This window comes from Hemicordylus capensis, chromosome 1 (assembly GCF_027244095.1).
Source record: "Hemicordylus capensis ecotype Gifberg chromosome 1, rHemCap1.1.pri, whole genome shotgun sequence".
Classification (NCBI taxonomy): Eukaryota; Metazoa; Chordata; class Lepidosauria; order Squamata; family Cordylidae; genus Hemicordylus; species Hemicordylus capensis.
Window position 1 is genome coordinate 66228217 of NC_069657.1, and position 15954 is coordinate 66244170.

Here is a 15954-nt window from a genome sequence, read left to right on the forward strand (position 1 = left end):
CACAAAATCTAGAAATAAACACAAGGAAGACACCAGCAACAGTCACTGGGAGAGGTAGTTGCGCGCTCTCTCTCTTTCTGCTAAAAATGAGAGAGCACCACTCTGAAAAGTGCTTTTCTTCAGTTAAGCAGGGGCTGAGTTCTGTCACTGAACAAAGGGTTCTATTATTTAGTTACACCTTAGCATGTACTGCAATAAAAACAGTACAGCAAACATATAAATATATCGTGACTTAGTGCATGGGAACTATAGAAAGAGACTATTTTACTATTATTTTGAAATAAGTTGTTAAGATTCTTACTGCAGCCCGGTGACTTCTTGGCTCTCGTGCATATGAAAGTTCATAAATTTCATCTTCTGTATAGTAAAGATCAAGGGACAGCTGATAACAAAACACAGAAACAATTTACTCCTCAAGATGTTGAGGTTTCTCTGTTAAATATGTTTTTTGCATCGGCAATCTGCCTATGTGCAAAAAGCAGCTTACAATATACCACAAAACATTTTAAAAATATTTATTATAACCAGTGTTATAATATTTTGAGGCTCGGGTGCTACAAGCAATTAAAAATGAACACACATCTCTCCAGTGATCCTAGTACCCAAGAAAGCAGACCCAATCCAGAGGCAAGAGCTGGTCTTGTAGTAACAAGCTTGACTTAGCTAAGCAGGGTCCACCCTGGTTGCATATGAATGAGTGTGAGCACTGTAAGATACTCCCCTTAGGGGATGAAGCTGCTCTGGGAAGAGCAGAAGGTTCCAAGCTCCCTCCCTGGCATCTCCAAGATAGGGCTAAGAGAGATTCCTGCCTGCAACCTTGAAAAAGCCACTGCCAGTATGTGTAGACAATATTGAGCTAGATGGACCAATGGTCTGACTCAGTATATGGCAGCTTCCTATGTTCCTAACCAATCACATGTAAGGCCAGTGTGAGACCAAAGCAAATCTTGGTTCCAATTCAGACGTAATGTGGTTAAGTACTACTGAACTTAAGGGAGTTCAGAACTAAGGGAGACGCAGCCTCACATATTCTCTCCACTTCTCTCATGGGCAAGCAAGGAGTAAAAGCTTCCACATGAACAACAACAACAAAAACCACACATCTGCACTACAAATGAATTCAGAGAACTGTGGGTTGTTAATTAGAGTTAGAATAAATCAGGAGATCAAACCATGGTATGCTATGCTGGTTTATTCCAGTTCGAGTTAGTTAACAAGCCTCAGTTTTGACTTTGTACATAATGAGGAACTGTGGTTCATTCTAAAGGTTCTTAAATTTAGAAATCACAGCTCCTTGTGAATGAATGCAAGGAGGAGAGGGGAGTGCACAAGCCCACAGCTCCCTTAGCATCAGACAACGGTTTAGCCTTATATATATTATGAGCCCAGCCCTGGTGTTTCCTTTCTCCGGGGTCTCGCTTTGTCTGGTTGGTTCCACGAAGGCCTTCATTAAAAAAACCCCATCCAAAGTCAATCTGCTTCACAGGCACCAAAACTGCCCCCCTCCCCCCATGCTGAGTGATTATTAAAAAGATTACAGAACTGTATTAATATTAAAGAATTTTGAGAGACAGAGGAGCTCTTCAAACGATCAGTAATAAGAGCTCCTCGGCGGTCTGCGGGGAGAGTGGGTTGTCCCAACTTTCCTCGGAGACAATATCTCTCAACCTTCCTTGGGTGGGAGGATCACCCGTCCAGATGAGCAGCAGCTCACCTGCAGCTATCCCAGGCCTCAGGTGCAGGGAAGCACTGCTGTGCAGCACCCCACCCCCTGGAGTTGCAATAATGCACCGCACAAGTGTGCGTCTCATTACTGGGCATCCCCCACCTGAGTGTTCCTGCTGCAGCTGCAAGCAGCCACATGACCAGAAAAACTGGGGTTAGGAGAGCGATCACTCTCCTAACCTCATTTAACTGGGAGGCTACATAGGTGGGCTCCCTTAACCCGGGTTCTGCTGTGCGTGTGAATAGCCTCAGAGACATGCCAGTGCAATTAGAAACATAGGAAGCTGCCATATACTGAGTCAGACCATTGGTCCATCGAGCTCAGTATGGTCTTTACAGACTGGCAGCGGCTTCTCCAAGGTTGCAGGCAGGAATCTCTCTCAGCCCTATCTTGGAGATGCCAGGCAGGGAACTTGGGAACTTCTGCTCTTCCCAGAGTAGCTCCATTCCCTAAGGGGAATATCTTGCAGTGCTCACACTTCTAGTCTCCCATTCATATGCAAACAGGGCAGGCCCTGCTTAGCTAAGGGGACAAGTCACGCTTGCTACCACAAGACCAAGTCTCCTCTACATTAAAATCATATTTCCTATTCCAACCAATACACAAATAATTGATATAGCAATCTGACATTCACAGAATGATGGCAGTTTTCACTAGGTGCCTTTGCACTTATATTGTCAAAAATCACAGACCTGTGTATTTCAGATGTGTCAAGTTACTTTGCTGAAATTAATAGGAAGCACATGTTTTGAGGATGAAAGTCAAAGAGAAAACACCAGAAACAGCAGGCACGGGCAGGGCAGATTACTAGTCTTAGCTAATTCAAATTTTATAGCTACAGTGTGACTGCTCCCAAATAAATCGTCCCCACAAGTCTGGAGCTCCATGTGACTATGCTAACAAATACAAATGACCTCCCAGACTACTTAGTTGCATTGTGTGGTCAACAGCCATGTCCTCCACATCCCACAGAGGTGAACCACTGGCAGAGATCCTGCTGGTTTCAGAGAGAAAATTATTCTATAGCTAGATGTTATTACAGCCCCATGAAGCCCAAGAAATATGAAAGTTATTTTTGGCACCAACTATACCACAATAAAAATAAAATAAAATAATATTTTTTTATTTTTTAGCCTCCCCATAACAAATTGTTCTCTGGGAGGCTCACAACACAACATGAAAATGTGAGATAAAAACACAAAACACATGGTTACAACCACACTCTGGTTACAATCTAGTAATACCCTGTATTAGGACCAATTGAAATGACACAAAGTTGTAAGCAGCAAGTTCTCCAGAATGTTTCATCAAGCTGGATGTTAAGCAAAGCAAACAAAAAACAAAAAAGGAGGGACAGGGAAGCTGAGCATCCATCCATCTTGTGTAATGTTGGTTAGGCCTAATAAAGATTATTCCCAGATCGTGGTTTTTACATTATTATTATTTTTTAACGGACCAGCAAATCTACCTAGGTTTTTAGTGTGTTTTTTGAAACATCACTATGCATCTAAATGGGCCCTACTGAAGCACTAAAGATATGATAGCATTTTGGTTACCCATGATCTCAAGGAAGTCCACTGGTCCCTATCCAGGAAAGGGCATGAAAACACACATAGGGGTTCCTGAAATCAATACCTGTTTCTGACTGCCAATATTTAATTATACTACTGAGCAGAGACCTATAGGGAAAGAAGTCTGCCTAGTTTAAATTGCCCAGCCTGGTTCAACAGTCGAAGGTTTCCAACACTTAAAACAATATCACAGCATAGCCAGGTAGTCACCTTAAGTGGCACAGCGGGGATGCTTGACTAACAACCAGAAGGTTGCCGGTTCGAATCCCCACTGGTACTATAGCGGGCAACAGTGATATAGGAAGATGCTGAAAAGGCATCATCTCATACTGAGCAGGAAGAGGCAATGCTAAACCCCTCCTGCATTCTACCAAATAAAAATCATAGGGCTCTGGGGGTGCCAGGAGTCGAAATCGACTTGACAGCACACTTTACCTTACCTTTATAGCTAGGTAATCTCACAGTATGGCCCGTATTGCACCCACAAGTTCACGTCCGGCGCAGTTGTTCAGGGTTGTATAAGGGCTAGTATGTGCCCCTCCTCCCTTGAATCAGAATCTGGAACCCACTGACATGTTTAATGAATTCTTTGTGGGGGAAATCTCTCGTATTCGGGCCGACTGAGACTCAGTCTCCACAATTTCTTCAGTGTCTGATGTGGAGATGTCCAGCAACTCCTCTTGTGTAGTTAGGTTGGATCAGTTCTGGTTTGTGACTCCTGAAGACGTGGACACGCTGCTTGGAGCGGTGCAGCCTACCACTTGTTCTCTTGTCTCTTGCCCGACATGGCTTATACTATCTGGCAGGGGAGTTGTTGTAGAAGGCCTGGTAGAGATCACAAATGCTTATCTGAGGTAGGGCAGGATGCCTACCAGTCTTAAGGAGGCAATTATTATTTATTATTATTATTTCCATTTCTGAAGAAGTCAGCCTTGGATCGCTCAGAGGTGAGTAACTATATGCCTGTCTCCAACCATGGCTGGGCAAGGTAATTGAGAGGGTGGTGGCCTCCCAGCTACAGATAGTCTTGGAGGAAACTGATTATCTAGACCCATTTCAAACTGGCTTTCGGGCGGGCTATGGGGTGGAGACTGCCTTGGTCAGCCTGGTGGATGATCTCCAATTGGGAATTGACAGAGGAAGTGCGACTCTGTTGGTCCTTTTGTACCCTACGGAGGATTTCGATACTATCGACCATAGTATCCTTCTGGAGCATCTGAGGAAGTTGGGAGCGGGGAGCACTGCTTTGTAGTGGTTCTGCTCCTACCTCACAGGCAGGTTTCAGATGGTGTCCCTTGGAGACTGCTGTTCTTCAAAATCTGAACTTTTGTATGGTGTCCCTCAGGGCTCTGTATTGTCTCCAATGTTGTTTAACATCTACATGAAACCACTGGGAGAGATCATCAGGAAATTGGGTGCAGGGTGCTATCAGTATGCTGATGACACCCAAATCTATTTCCATGTCAACACCATCGGGAGAGGGCATAACCTCCCTAAATGCCCTCCTGGAGTTGGTTATGGGCTTGATGAGGGATAACAAACTGAGACTGAATCCAGATAAAACGGAATTACTCACTGTGCGGGGTCGAAACTCCAGAGATGAGTTTGATCTACCTGTTCTGGATGGGGTCACACTTCCCTAGAAGGAACAGGTATGCAGTCTGGGGGTGCTTTTGGATCCAGGCCTCTCCCTGGTGTCCCAGGTTGAGGTGGTGGCCAGAAGTGCCTTCTATCAGCTTTGGCTGATACGCCAGCTGCGTCCATTTCTTGAGATAAACAACCTCAGGACAGTGGTACATATGCTGGTAACCTCCAGCTTGGATTACAGTGATGTACTTTATGTGGGCTGCTTTTGTATGTAGTCTGGAAACTACAACTGGTTCAGAATGTGGCAGCCAGGTTGGTCTCTGGGTCATCTCGGAGAGACCATATTACTCCTGTATTGAAAAAGCTACCCTGGCTGTTGACAAGTTTCCAGGCAAAATACAAGGTGCTGGTTATAACCAATAAAGCCCTAAACGGCTTGGGCCTTGGTTATTTAAGAGAATGTTTTCTTCATCATGAACCCCACCGCCCATTGAGATCATCAGGAGAGATCTGTCTGCAGTTGTCACCAGCTTGTCTGATGACTACTCAGGGATGGGCCTTCTCCGCTGCTGCCCCGAAGCTTTGGAAAGTGCTCCCTACTGAAATAAGAGCCTTCACATCTCTGACGATTTTAAAAAAATCTTTAAAGACACATCTGTTCACCCAGGCTTTTAATTAAATACCATTTTAATAGTTTTAACATTATTTTAAAATATTATTTTAAAATTTTAAATTGTTGTAATGTTTTAATTTCTCTGTTGTCATTAATTTGTTTTAACTAATGTTTTAACTTTCCTGTTATTATTTTTGTTGTAAAGCGCCCAGAGATGCAAGTTTTGGGAGGTATAAAAATATGTTAAATTAAATAAAAGTAAAATACATTTCAAGTAGTGTCTATAAAGATACAGACTTACTGTGAGGAGATGAACAAGATCCTTGTTAGCCTCTAGTGAAGGGCCCATTTCTTGCAGTTGTATCAGTTCATTGACATGATTGTACAAAGAATACAATTTATGCATATTTATTTTTTGGTCTTCCAAGTAATCTGGCATGGCTTCATGAAGGGATATTAAGTCTTTCAAATGTACTCCCAGGATAGGGATCTTAAAGTTACTGCACTCACTGTAAGCCCGCCGGTAATTATCATAGTTCCTATAGGACGACAGCAGTTCCGTCATTTCATTAAATACCTAAAGGGAAGCAATTAAACTGCAGTTAAACTAAATGCAGATATATTAAAACAACAGGTAACTCACCTGTAACTTTGGTTCTTCTAGTGGTCATCTTTACTTCTACACAAATGGGCTATGCGCCTGCACAAAGACCTCATCGGAACCTAACAAGCTCATTCTCCCGCTTTGGGTGGGAACCCCGCCCCCAACCACTATATGCAGCTGCGCCACTCCTCATCCCCTCAGTCACAGAGTCCAGCTTCAGTAAACCCCACAGGAGAGGATGAGAGGGCATGTAGAAGTACAGATGACCACTAGAAGAAACAAAGTTATAGGTGAGTAACCTGTTGTTCTTCAACGTAGTCTCTGGTCTTCTACACAAATGAGAGCATAACAAGCTAGCACCCAAGGAGGAGGGAAGAACAGAAGCAAATATAATCTGCCAGAATTTTTTATTGCAGAAACAGGACATCAACTGAAAATGGACTGCAGGACACTCCTGCCAAACAAAGCATTATTCTGTGCCCTGGTATCAATTGCATAATGACAGATACAGGAGTGGGGCGAAGTCCAAGTAACTGCCTGACATAAGCGTCTAACGGGACCACCCAATCAAAGGCCACAGAGGCCACCACGGACTTAACAGAGTGTGCCTTAACTGTAGCAGGCAACTGCTTATGAGCCAATTGATAACAAAGTTCAATTGTGGAAACTATCCATCTAGACATAGACTGGGCTAAAGCTTGTAGACCTTTATGCAGCCCATCATATAGAATGAACAAGGAAGGAGATTTCCTCCAGTCAGCAGACTTCTGAATGTAGAAAGACAACGCCCTTCGAATGTCCAAACGAAGTAATCTTCCTTCTGCATCCGATGAAGGATTTGCAGGGGGAAACGGGCAAAGTGAGCGGGGATGAATGGTGAAACAGACACCACTTTGGATAGGAACTGGACATCCGGCCTGAGTACGACCTTGTCCTTATGGAACTGAAGATACAGTTGGTCAAGCCTCAGGGCCCTCAACTCCCTGACCCTCCTGGGGAAGTCACGGCCGCCAAAAAGGCAAACTTCCAGGTGAGAAGACGAGGATCAATTGAAGCCAAGGGCTCAAATGGCAGCCATAGCAGGCCAGCCAATACCACTGACAGGTCCCAGGTCGGTGACACGGCAGGATCGTCTGGGAACGTATGAGTCAAACCTTTCCAAAACATTTTACCACCTGATCTTTAAACCATGAAGCCCGGTCAGCGGGGGAATGTGCCACTATGGCAGCCAAATACACCTTAAGGGATGAAAGCTTTAAACCAGATTCCTTAAGCGACAACAGATAATTCCATATATCTTGAATGGATGGATTAAACGCATCAAAGTTAATGCAGTACAGCGAAGGAACAGAAATGAGTCCACTTGTGATAATATGATTTCCGTGTGGACTGCTTTCTGGTAGCAACCAGAACTTTCCCAAGTCTCAATGGGAAGTCAGCAGGACCTTCCATGCCGTCAGATGGAGACCCCGAATATCTGGGTGAAGCACCCGTCCCTTCTCCTGTGACAGCAGGTCCGGCAGGGCAGTCAGGCGTTTCCAATCCCCTGCCAAGCACCTCAGGACTGAAAGCCAAGGTCTCCTGGGCCACCACGGGACTATCAGGATTGCCCTGGCCCGATCCACCCTCAGTTTGTGCAGGACCTTCGGAATGAGGGGAAACGGGCAAACACATACAGAAGGGGGCCTGTCCAAGATAGGATGGAGGCATTGCCCAGAGAGCCCTTGCCCTTGCCACCCCTGGAACAATAGAGGGCACATTGCGCATTGTCCCAGGAAGCAAATAGGTCCAGAATAGGACTCCCCAGTTTACAAATATGTCCCTGAGAATACCTTGGTGTATAGCCCACTCGTGGGAGACTACCGTCAATCTGAGTGTCCGCTTGGACATTCAGTACACCCTGTATATGAACTGCCTGAGGTGATACCGCATGTGCCACACACCAATGCCAAAGCTCCAGAGGCAGAAACAGAAGGCTTCTCGAGGACGTGCCGCTCTGTCAATTGACATACACTTTTGCTGTTGTATTGTCTCTTTGTATTATCACTGAATAACCCCCTAATCAGGGGCAGGAAGCCTTTGAGAGCAGTGAAAATGGCCAACAGCTTCAGATAATTGATGGGTCAAATCCTCTCTTTGGGGGACCAATGTCCAATCAGACTAAGCCCTTCCAGGTGTGCCCCCCAACAAGCTCCAATGAGTCTGTTGTGACCGCCCATCGAGTTCGAGGGGCCTGAAAGGGAGTACTGACACTCAAGTGCCAAAACTCCGTCCACCACTCCGCCGTCGCTCAAACCCATTGAGGGAGCGTGTGTTCTAGATGGCTCAGATTCCAAAGGGGATCGAACACATCTAAAAACCACCTCTGAATGACGCACATTCGAAGACGCGCTTGAGGTAGCACGTACATGCTCGCTGCCATGTGACCCAGCAGGCACTGTATGGAGCACATAGTCTGTGGGCCACCAGCTAGGAAAGTGGCTGCCAGTCTCTGGAGACTAACTATGTAGCCCATCGGAAGGAGACCTTTCCCAAGGTTGTGTCAAATATCAGTTCAATGAACTGAATTCGACAGGTGGGTTCCAACTGAGATTTTTTGAAGTTTATTTGAAAACCCAGCCCCTGCAGGGTATTTATCACGATCTTGAGGGCGTCCAGGACTGCACAGATGGTGCTCGCCAAGATGAGCCAATCATCTAGTATGGCAGCACCAGCAAACCTTGCTCCTGCAGAAACGCCACCACAGGGACCAGACATTTCGTAAAGACCCTCAGTGCAGTCGTGAGGCCGAATGACAAGGCCTTGAATTGATAGGGGATCCCTCCAATCTGAAATCGCAGGAAGCGTCGATGCTGAGGGCATATTGAAACATGATAGCACGCATCTTTTAAATCCAGGGAACCCATCCACATGTTCTTTTCCAGGATGGTCATAATGGTCGGTACCAACAGCCCAGTTAGCCGACCTTTCAGAAACAATGAAAGGACCGTTCTGAAGGTGACGGTTGCTGGGAAGAGGCCCTCTGTGTCTGATAAGGCAACCACCTGGCAGTTTTCTGTGGTTTGGTAGTCAGTGAAACATACGACATAGAACATGCTGTGCTCCTCAACTTCTGAGCTTTCTGGAGCATGTCATCAGTCTGTTCTGAAAAGAGACTAGAGCCCTCAAAGGGCAGGTCCTCAACCCTAGCACGGGCCTCACAGTTAAGTCCAGACAAGTGTAGCCAAGTGTGGTCTGAGTGCCACAGATGTAGCCATCACCTTGGCTGCACATTCCACTGAATGTCGGGCTGAATAAAGTTCCTGTTTTGCCAGCTGAATGGCCTCATGGAAAAACCCTTTTCCTGGATCCCTCTTATCCTGTGGGAGGAGATCCAGGAAAGGACCCACCTTCTCCCACATAAAGTGGTTATATTGGGTGCTATAAGCCTGATAATCGGCCTCAGCCCTCCAATTGAGGGTGGCCACATACAGCCTCCTCCAGACGGAATCCAATTTTATGCCTTCCTTGTCATTCGGTGCAGACTGGCTGTGACCCCTGGTCCTTTGCAAGGAAGCCTCCGCAACAATCGAACTCGGGGTGGGATGATTTTTCAAAAAGGCCATATCATCCTGCAGTTGCACCCTGTAGAAGTTCCCTGAACGCCTGTTAAGCTGAGAAAGCATTGTTGGCTTTTTCCAGCGAGCTCACATGACTTTCAGCAATGTTGAATTCAGGGGCAGAGTGGCCAGTACCTTGCCCTCTGAGTTGATAAGGCTGAACAAAGGGTCCAGTTATCCCTTCTGCTGGTTACCAAGGCTCACACCCAAGGCAGACGCCACTCAGGCCACATAAGCAGAGTACAGTTTGAGTTTGAGGTCCTCTGACGGGGAGACAGGCTTCGAGTCACTGTATGTCACGCAGGGAAAGCCTATCCCAGGGAAATGACTTCAGAGTCCTGGGAGCTAGCATCGCTTTCATATTCGGGCTCCGGGGGAGCCAAAGGGTCTTGTGTCATAGGCGTTGAACCCGAAGGGGAGCCTGGTTTGCTACCAGGGTTGTCCGGTATCGAAGCGGAATGTTCTGCCTGCAAACTTTAGATAGGCATGGTAGCCTGATGCATCACTGGAACAGAAGAGGGCGGTTCGCGATGCTCGTTATGATCCCTCGGGAAACATTGCAGTGAATGGGAATGCAGCCTCTCTTCCAAGTGTGAGGGGGATTCACGCCAACCCCTCATTGTTATGGGTTTCCCATACATGGGACCTTCCAAGTAACAGGACCCATAACGGGGTTGAGCATAGTCCGAGTAGTCAGACTGATCGTCCACTTGGTATCAACTGCACGATCCAGAGTCCCATTGCCACGCGCCATAAGAAGACTCAGCGTCCACCAAGGGTAAGCGATATTCCGGTGGCCGGTATCAATCTTGATACAATTGATCACGACGGTCCCTGGACCGATCCCATCTGTAAGTTGAGGAGTGTCTTTCCAAGTCCCAACGGGTACCACGGTCCCTAAGAGGGATACCCTCTTTATGCCTTCGAGGGGGTGACCAGCATCTACGCAGCCACGATGCGTCTTCCGCTGGCTTGGCTGGAGAATAAGCTTCCTCCTCCGATGAAGCACCGAACGTTCATCTGTCACCACCAAAGGTTCTCTACTTGATCTAGCCCAATCATGAGCTAAGTCCACCGACTCTGAAGCCATGGGTGAGCTAGGTCTTGTCGACACCGACGACTTCTGTGCTGGATGATCAAAGGCCACTTTAGTCTTTTTGGCTACAGGGCGTCTGACGTAGGAACTTCCTCCATTTTCTTCTTCTTGGATACAGGAGGGAGGTGTTGACCCGCTGGCAAATGATGATGCAACTTCTTCCATTTTATCTTCGGTACCAACCCTGAGGTATTTGGGGAGGACTTCAGTACCATAGGCTCCTGATGCTGATGGAGGACCTCCGAGTGCACCAGCTCGCTTGAAGCAGTCGAATGCCAAGTGGTAGAGGATGCCAAAACTGGTACTGGGGTCGAGTTTTTGGCCTCTACAGGAGTGGATACCATGCATTCCGATTGTACCAATGAAGCCATTTTTACGGACCTCTTCAACAATAGGGCTTCCAAGGAATGGAAAGCCAGATCCCACAGGGTTGCGCGCAGGCGAGAAGCCCTATTTTTACTAGCCTGCTTTGTGAACTTCTGGCAGTGATGACAAGTCTCAACAACATGGGATTCCCACAAGCACAAGAGACACTCGGTATGAGTATTGGGGGAAGGGATCTTAGATTTGCAGCAGATACATTTTTTAAAGTTCGTCATGCCCGGCATAAACGCTGAAGGCCGGCCAGCCACCATGCTCCATCCCAGCCGGGATTGGAGCTCCAAAGAAGGGGGAAACCTGCAAAAAACAAAATGCCAAAGAAAAAATGCTACTACATGACAGAATTAAAGAAACAAACAAAGAAAAACTAAGAAACTAAAGAAGCAGGGCGAAAAAACAACAAGGGGATATCTTGATCCCACTCATTGCCAAGCTGCAGACTCCACGATGTTCAATGAAGTGCGGACAAATAAACTGAGGGGATGAGGATTGGTGCAGCCACATATTGCGGCTGGGGATGAGGTTCCCAACCAAAGCAGGAGAATTGAGCTTGTTAGGTTCCGATGAGGTCTCTGCACAGGCGCATAGCCCATTTGTGTAGAAGACAGAGAACACATCAAAGAATGAGTGTTACAGCCTAGTCCCATTAAAAGGTTTTTCTTTCTTCTTTTTAAACAGGCTACAGTGGCGTCAACCAAAGAAGATCTCTGAACTGAACAAAGTTAAAAATTATTTCAATTTCAACAAAAGAAAATCAACACAAAGGAGAATACCTTATGGATGTCATGAGGAACATGAGAACTTGTATCTTTAAGTCTGGAGATGGAACTGTGGCAAAGACCACCTATCACAGCCATTAATGTGTTGAAATTCTGTAATTGATGTAGTTTCTGTATTGAGAAATTAAAAACAGCCACTGATGTCATCAAATGTACACCTCTGGACTCTGATATCACAGGAACATAGAAATCTGCCATATACAGAGTCAGACCACTGGTCTATCTAGCATAGTATTGTCTTCACAGACTGGCAGTGGGTTCTCCAAGTGGGTTGCAGGCAGGAACCTCTCTCAGCCCTATCTTGGAGAAGCCGGGGAGGGAACTTAAAACTTTCTTCTCTTCCCAGAGCAGCTCCATCCCCTGAGGGGAATATCTTACAGTGCTCACACTTCTAATCTCCCATTCATATGCAACCAGGGCAGACCCTGCTTAGCTAAGGGGACAAGTCATGCTTGCTACCAGCTCACTGGATCATTTCACCATTTCCAAATAATTCTATATCAGTGCACATAGAACTTTCTTCTTTAATCTGAATCACTAGTGCAACAAGGTTACACACATGTAAAAAGGTTGCCTAGCTGCATGAATGCTCACAGTTCTGCAATCCTTTGAGTTCTCCTTCAGTTTGCGCAATCATTGCATTTGTGCAATGAGGATAGCAGAACAAGAGGCAACATGAGCTTCTGTGCCTTGTTGCACAAGCGCACCCTGTTGTGCTAACATGACACTAGTCTGGAACTCAAGCTCCTATCTTAGCACAACTAGCTAGCACAACAGCCTTGCACAAGTGCAACATGAGGCTGGATGTCAGCCAGCATCTTTTAATTTTGAGTGTTTTCCCCTTTCCAGAATCATGCTACAGATTTCCAAATTGGCAGAGGAACACCTGTTGTTATTAAGTGAATCGAGGAAGAAAAAAACAAACCCAAAACAATTCGCATCTGAACTGACCTGGGCCACATGAATGAATTTGATGAATACTTCAGCTCGAAGCTGTGGCGTTGGTCTATTGAGCACCATTAACTGCACCCACTGTGAAATACCATTACAAAGAGCAACTGAGCGCTCCATTGTTGGATTTTCCTTCACGCAGCCATTCATAATGTAGTTCTGATAATCTGGAAACTTCAACAAAATGGAAGGGGGTCAGAGTAAAACTAACACTTATGCTGCCATTTGCAGAATACATTCTTCACACACCCCAATTCTGTTATAATACAAATGAATTTTCTATAACCAGAAATCTTCCATATACACATGTGGACAAATTTGTTGGTACCCTTACAGCTAATCGAAAAAGTGTTTTATGCCTCCTGAAAAGCAATTAAATGAAAAGGAATTGACCCGTGTATACTTGCATGCCTTTGTTATGTCAAATGTGAAGATAGTGTGAAGCAAGTGTGAAAAGAGATAAAGTACTGATTATTCTACAAAGATATTCTAAAATGACCTGGACACATTTGTTGGTACCCCTAGAAAAGATAATAAATAATTGGATTAGAGTGATTTTTCAAATTAGCTGTTTTCTTTCATTTGTATCACACATGTCTCCAATCATGAAATCAGTCATTCAGCCTATTGAAATGTAGTCACTCTGCTGGTTGTTATCATTGTGTGTCCCACAATGAACATGGATGGACCAGAGAAAGCAAAGGAGAGCGTTGTCTGACGAGATCAGAAAGAAAATTATATACAAGCATGTTAAAAGGCCAAGGCTATAAGACCATCTCCAAGCAGTTTGATGTTCCTGTGACAACAGTTGCAAATATTATTAAGAAGTTCAAGGGCCATGGGACTGTAGCCAACCTCCCTGGACACGGCTGCAAGAGGAAAATCGACCCCAGAATGGGCAGAAGGATAGTGAGAATGGTGAACAAAAAGCCAAGGACAACTTCCAAAGAGATACAAGCTGAACTCCAAGGTCAAGATCCATCAGTGCCTGATCACACCATCCGTCGCTTTTTGAGTGACAGTGGGCTCAATGGAAGACGACCCAGGAGGACTCCATCGTTGAAAGAAAAACATTAAAAAGCCAGACTGGAATTTGCTAAAGTGCATATTGACAAGCCCCAATGCTTCTGGGAGAATGTCCTTTGGACAGATGAGACAAAAGCTTTTTGGCAAGTCACATCAGTTCTATGTTCACAGATGAAAAAATGAAGCTTTCAAAGAAAAGAACACCATACCTACTGTGAAACATGAAGGAAGCTCGGTTATGTTTTGGGGCTGCTTTGCTGCGTCTGGCATGGGGTGCCTTGAGTCTGCGCAGGGAACAATGAAATCTCAAGACTATCAAAGACATTCTAGAGCGAAACGTACTGCCCAGTGTCAGAAAGCTGTCTCAGTCGCAGGTCATGGATTCTCCAACAGGATAATGACCCAAAACACACAGCTAAAAGCACCCAAGAATGGCTAAGAAAAAGCATTGGACAATTCTGAAGTGGCCTTCTATGAGCCCCAATTTGAATCCTATCAAACCTCTATGGAATGAACTGAAACATGGAGTCTGGAGAAGGTATCTTTCAAACCTGACACAGCTGGAGCAGTTTGCTCAGGAAGAGTGGGCCAAACTACCTGTTGACAGGTGCAGAAGTCTCATTGAGAGCTACAGGAATCGCTTGTTTGCAGTGATTGCCTCTAAAGGTTGTGCAATAAAATATTAGGTTAAGGGTTAGGTTAAGGATATTTTTGTCCATGCCATTTTCATGTGTGTTATTTGAAATATTCTGTTGCATCAAAACTCTAAAGCAAAGTCTGATTTTTGTTAAATGCAGAACAAATAATGATGGGTGCCAATTACTTTTGTCAGTTTCGAGTTATTTCAGAGACAATTGTGGGTTCTTCTTTTTTCGAGGAGGGGTACCAACACATTTGTCCACATGTGTAAGCACTATTAAGAGTATGGAAATATAAAACAAAGCAATCCAAGTATATTTATTTCTCATATTTATATACCACTTAATATATACTATATCTGTCTCAAGCTGTTTACATTAAAAAAATTAAAATACAATAAAAATTTAACAATGTATTTATTTACATTTATATCTTGTTCTTCCTCCAAGGACTCCAGAGCCATTTTTAGGAGCAACTAAAAGCCTAATTAACAGGTGTGTATTAAGAGGTGTTATTTGTTTTTGTTTTTAAAGGCAGCCAGAGATGGGAAAACTCTTATTCTGATAGGAAGCACATTGCAGGGTGGCTCTAAAGAAGGCCTGATTCCAAATCGCCATCAAATGAGCCGGTGGCAACTGTAAACTGACTTCTCCTAATGATCTCAAAGGATGTGAGGGTCCAATTGAGAAGGTGTTCTCTATTTATTATGTGTATAATCTGAAGTCAGCCAGTGTTGGACTAGAGCAGTATAGGAAGAAAGGTCAGAGAAACTACTCTAACCTGTGTTAGAGATGAAAAGTCACACAGTAGCTGGATAAAAATAATTAAATGCTGCAATTTGTAATAATTAAATGTAGCAGTTCAAGACTACTCTGTGAAGAGCAGACACAGCTGAGGAGGGAGCAAGCTTTTCTAAACATCTAGCCTTTCCCCCTTCAAACTAACAAACAGGAAGAGGGGAGATTTTCAGGGGCTGCTTTCTCTTTAAGGGGTTGCAAGACTACTCTCTACATAAGAGGTGAAGGCCAGAGAGCATAGCGAACAGAGCATAGCGAACAGGACGTAGGAATTTTGCAAGAGTTGAGCGAGAAGTGTGCGGGGGAGCCTGGAACAAGCCCCTGTGATTACAAGGAGCCTGGTGGAGAAGATAACATAAGTGCAAATCCCTCCCTCATATCCCTCATATTCTTGGGAAAGGCTGTTGGACAGTTAAATAGTTGACCATTACAGCTGAGACCTATCCTTCTAATAAACTACCTAATAAACAGATAATAAACTACTTCTAATAAACTATCTCTAAATACTGTAAACAGCCAACAAAAACAGTATAAAGACAGAAAGTCAGCAGGGGAAGGGGCACTTCCCACTGTATTGCACAAAGT

General features: G+C 44.9%; 1 protein-coding gene across 6 annotated transcripts in view; it reads right to left on the reverse strand.

Annotated features, from left to right (window-relative positions):
- RASGRP1 (RAS guanyl releasing protein 1) overlaps positions 1-15954 on the reverse strand; it is a 160935-nt gene that overhangs the window by 25064 nt on the left and 119917 nt on the right. For all 6 annotated transcript variants that reach the window (XM_053272086.1, XM_053272075.1, XM_053272096.1 and 3 more), the window contains exons 7-10: positions 12908-13081; positions 11951-12067; positions 5799-6074; positions 302-382 (exon numbers count right to left, since the gene is read on the reverse strand). In XM_053272086.1, coding sequence (XP_053128061.1) covers positions 302-382; positions 5799-6074; positions 11951-12067; positions 12908-13081 — 648 coding nt within the window. The remainder of the gene's footprint in view (positions 1-301; positions 383-5798; positions 6075-11950; positions 12068-12907; positions 13082-15954) is intronic.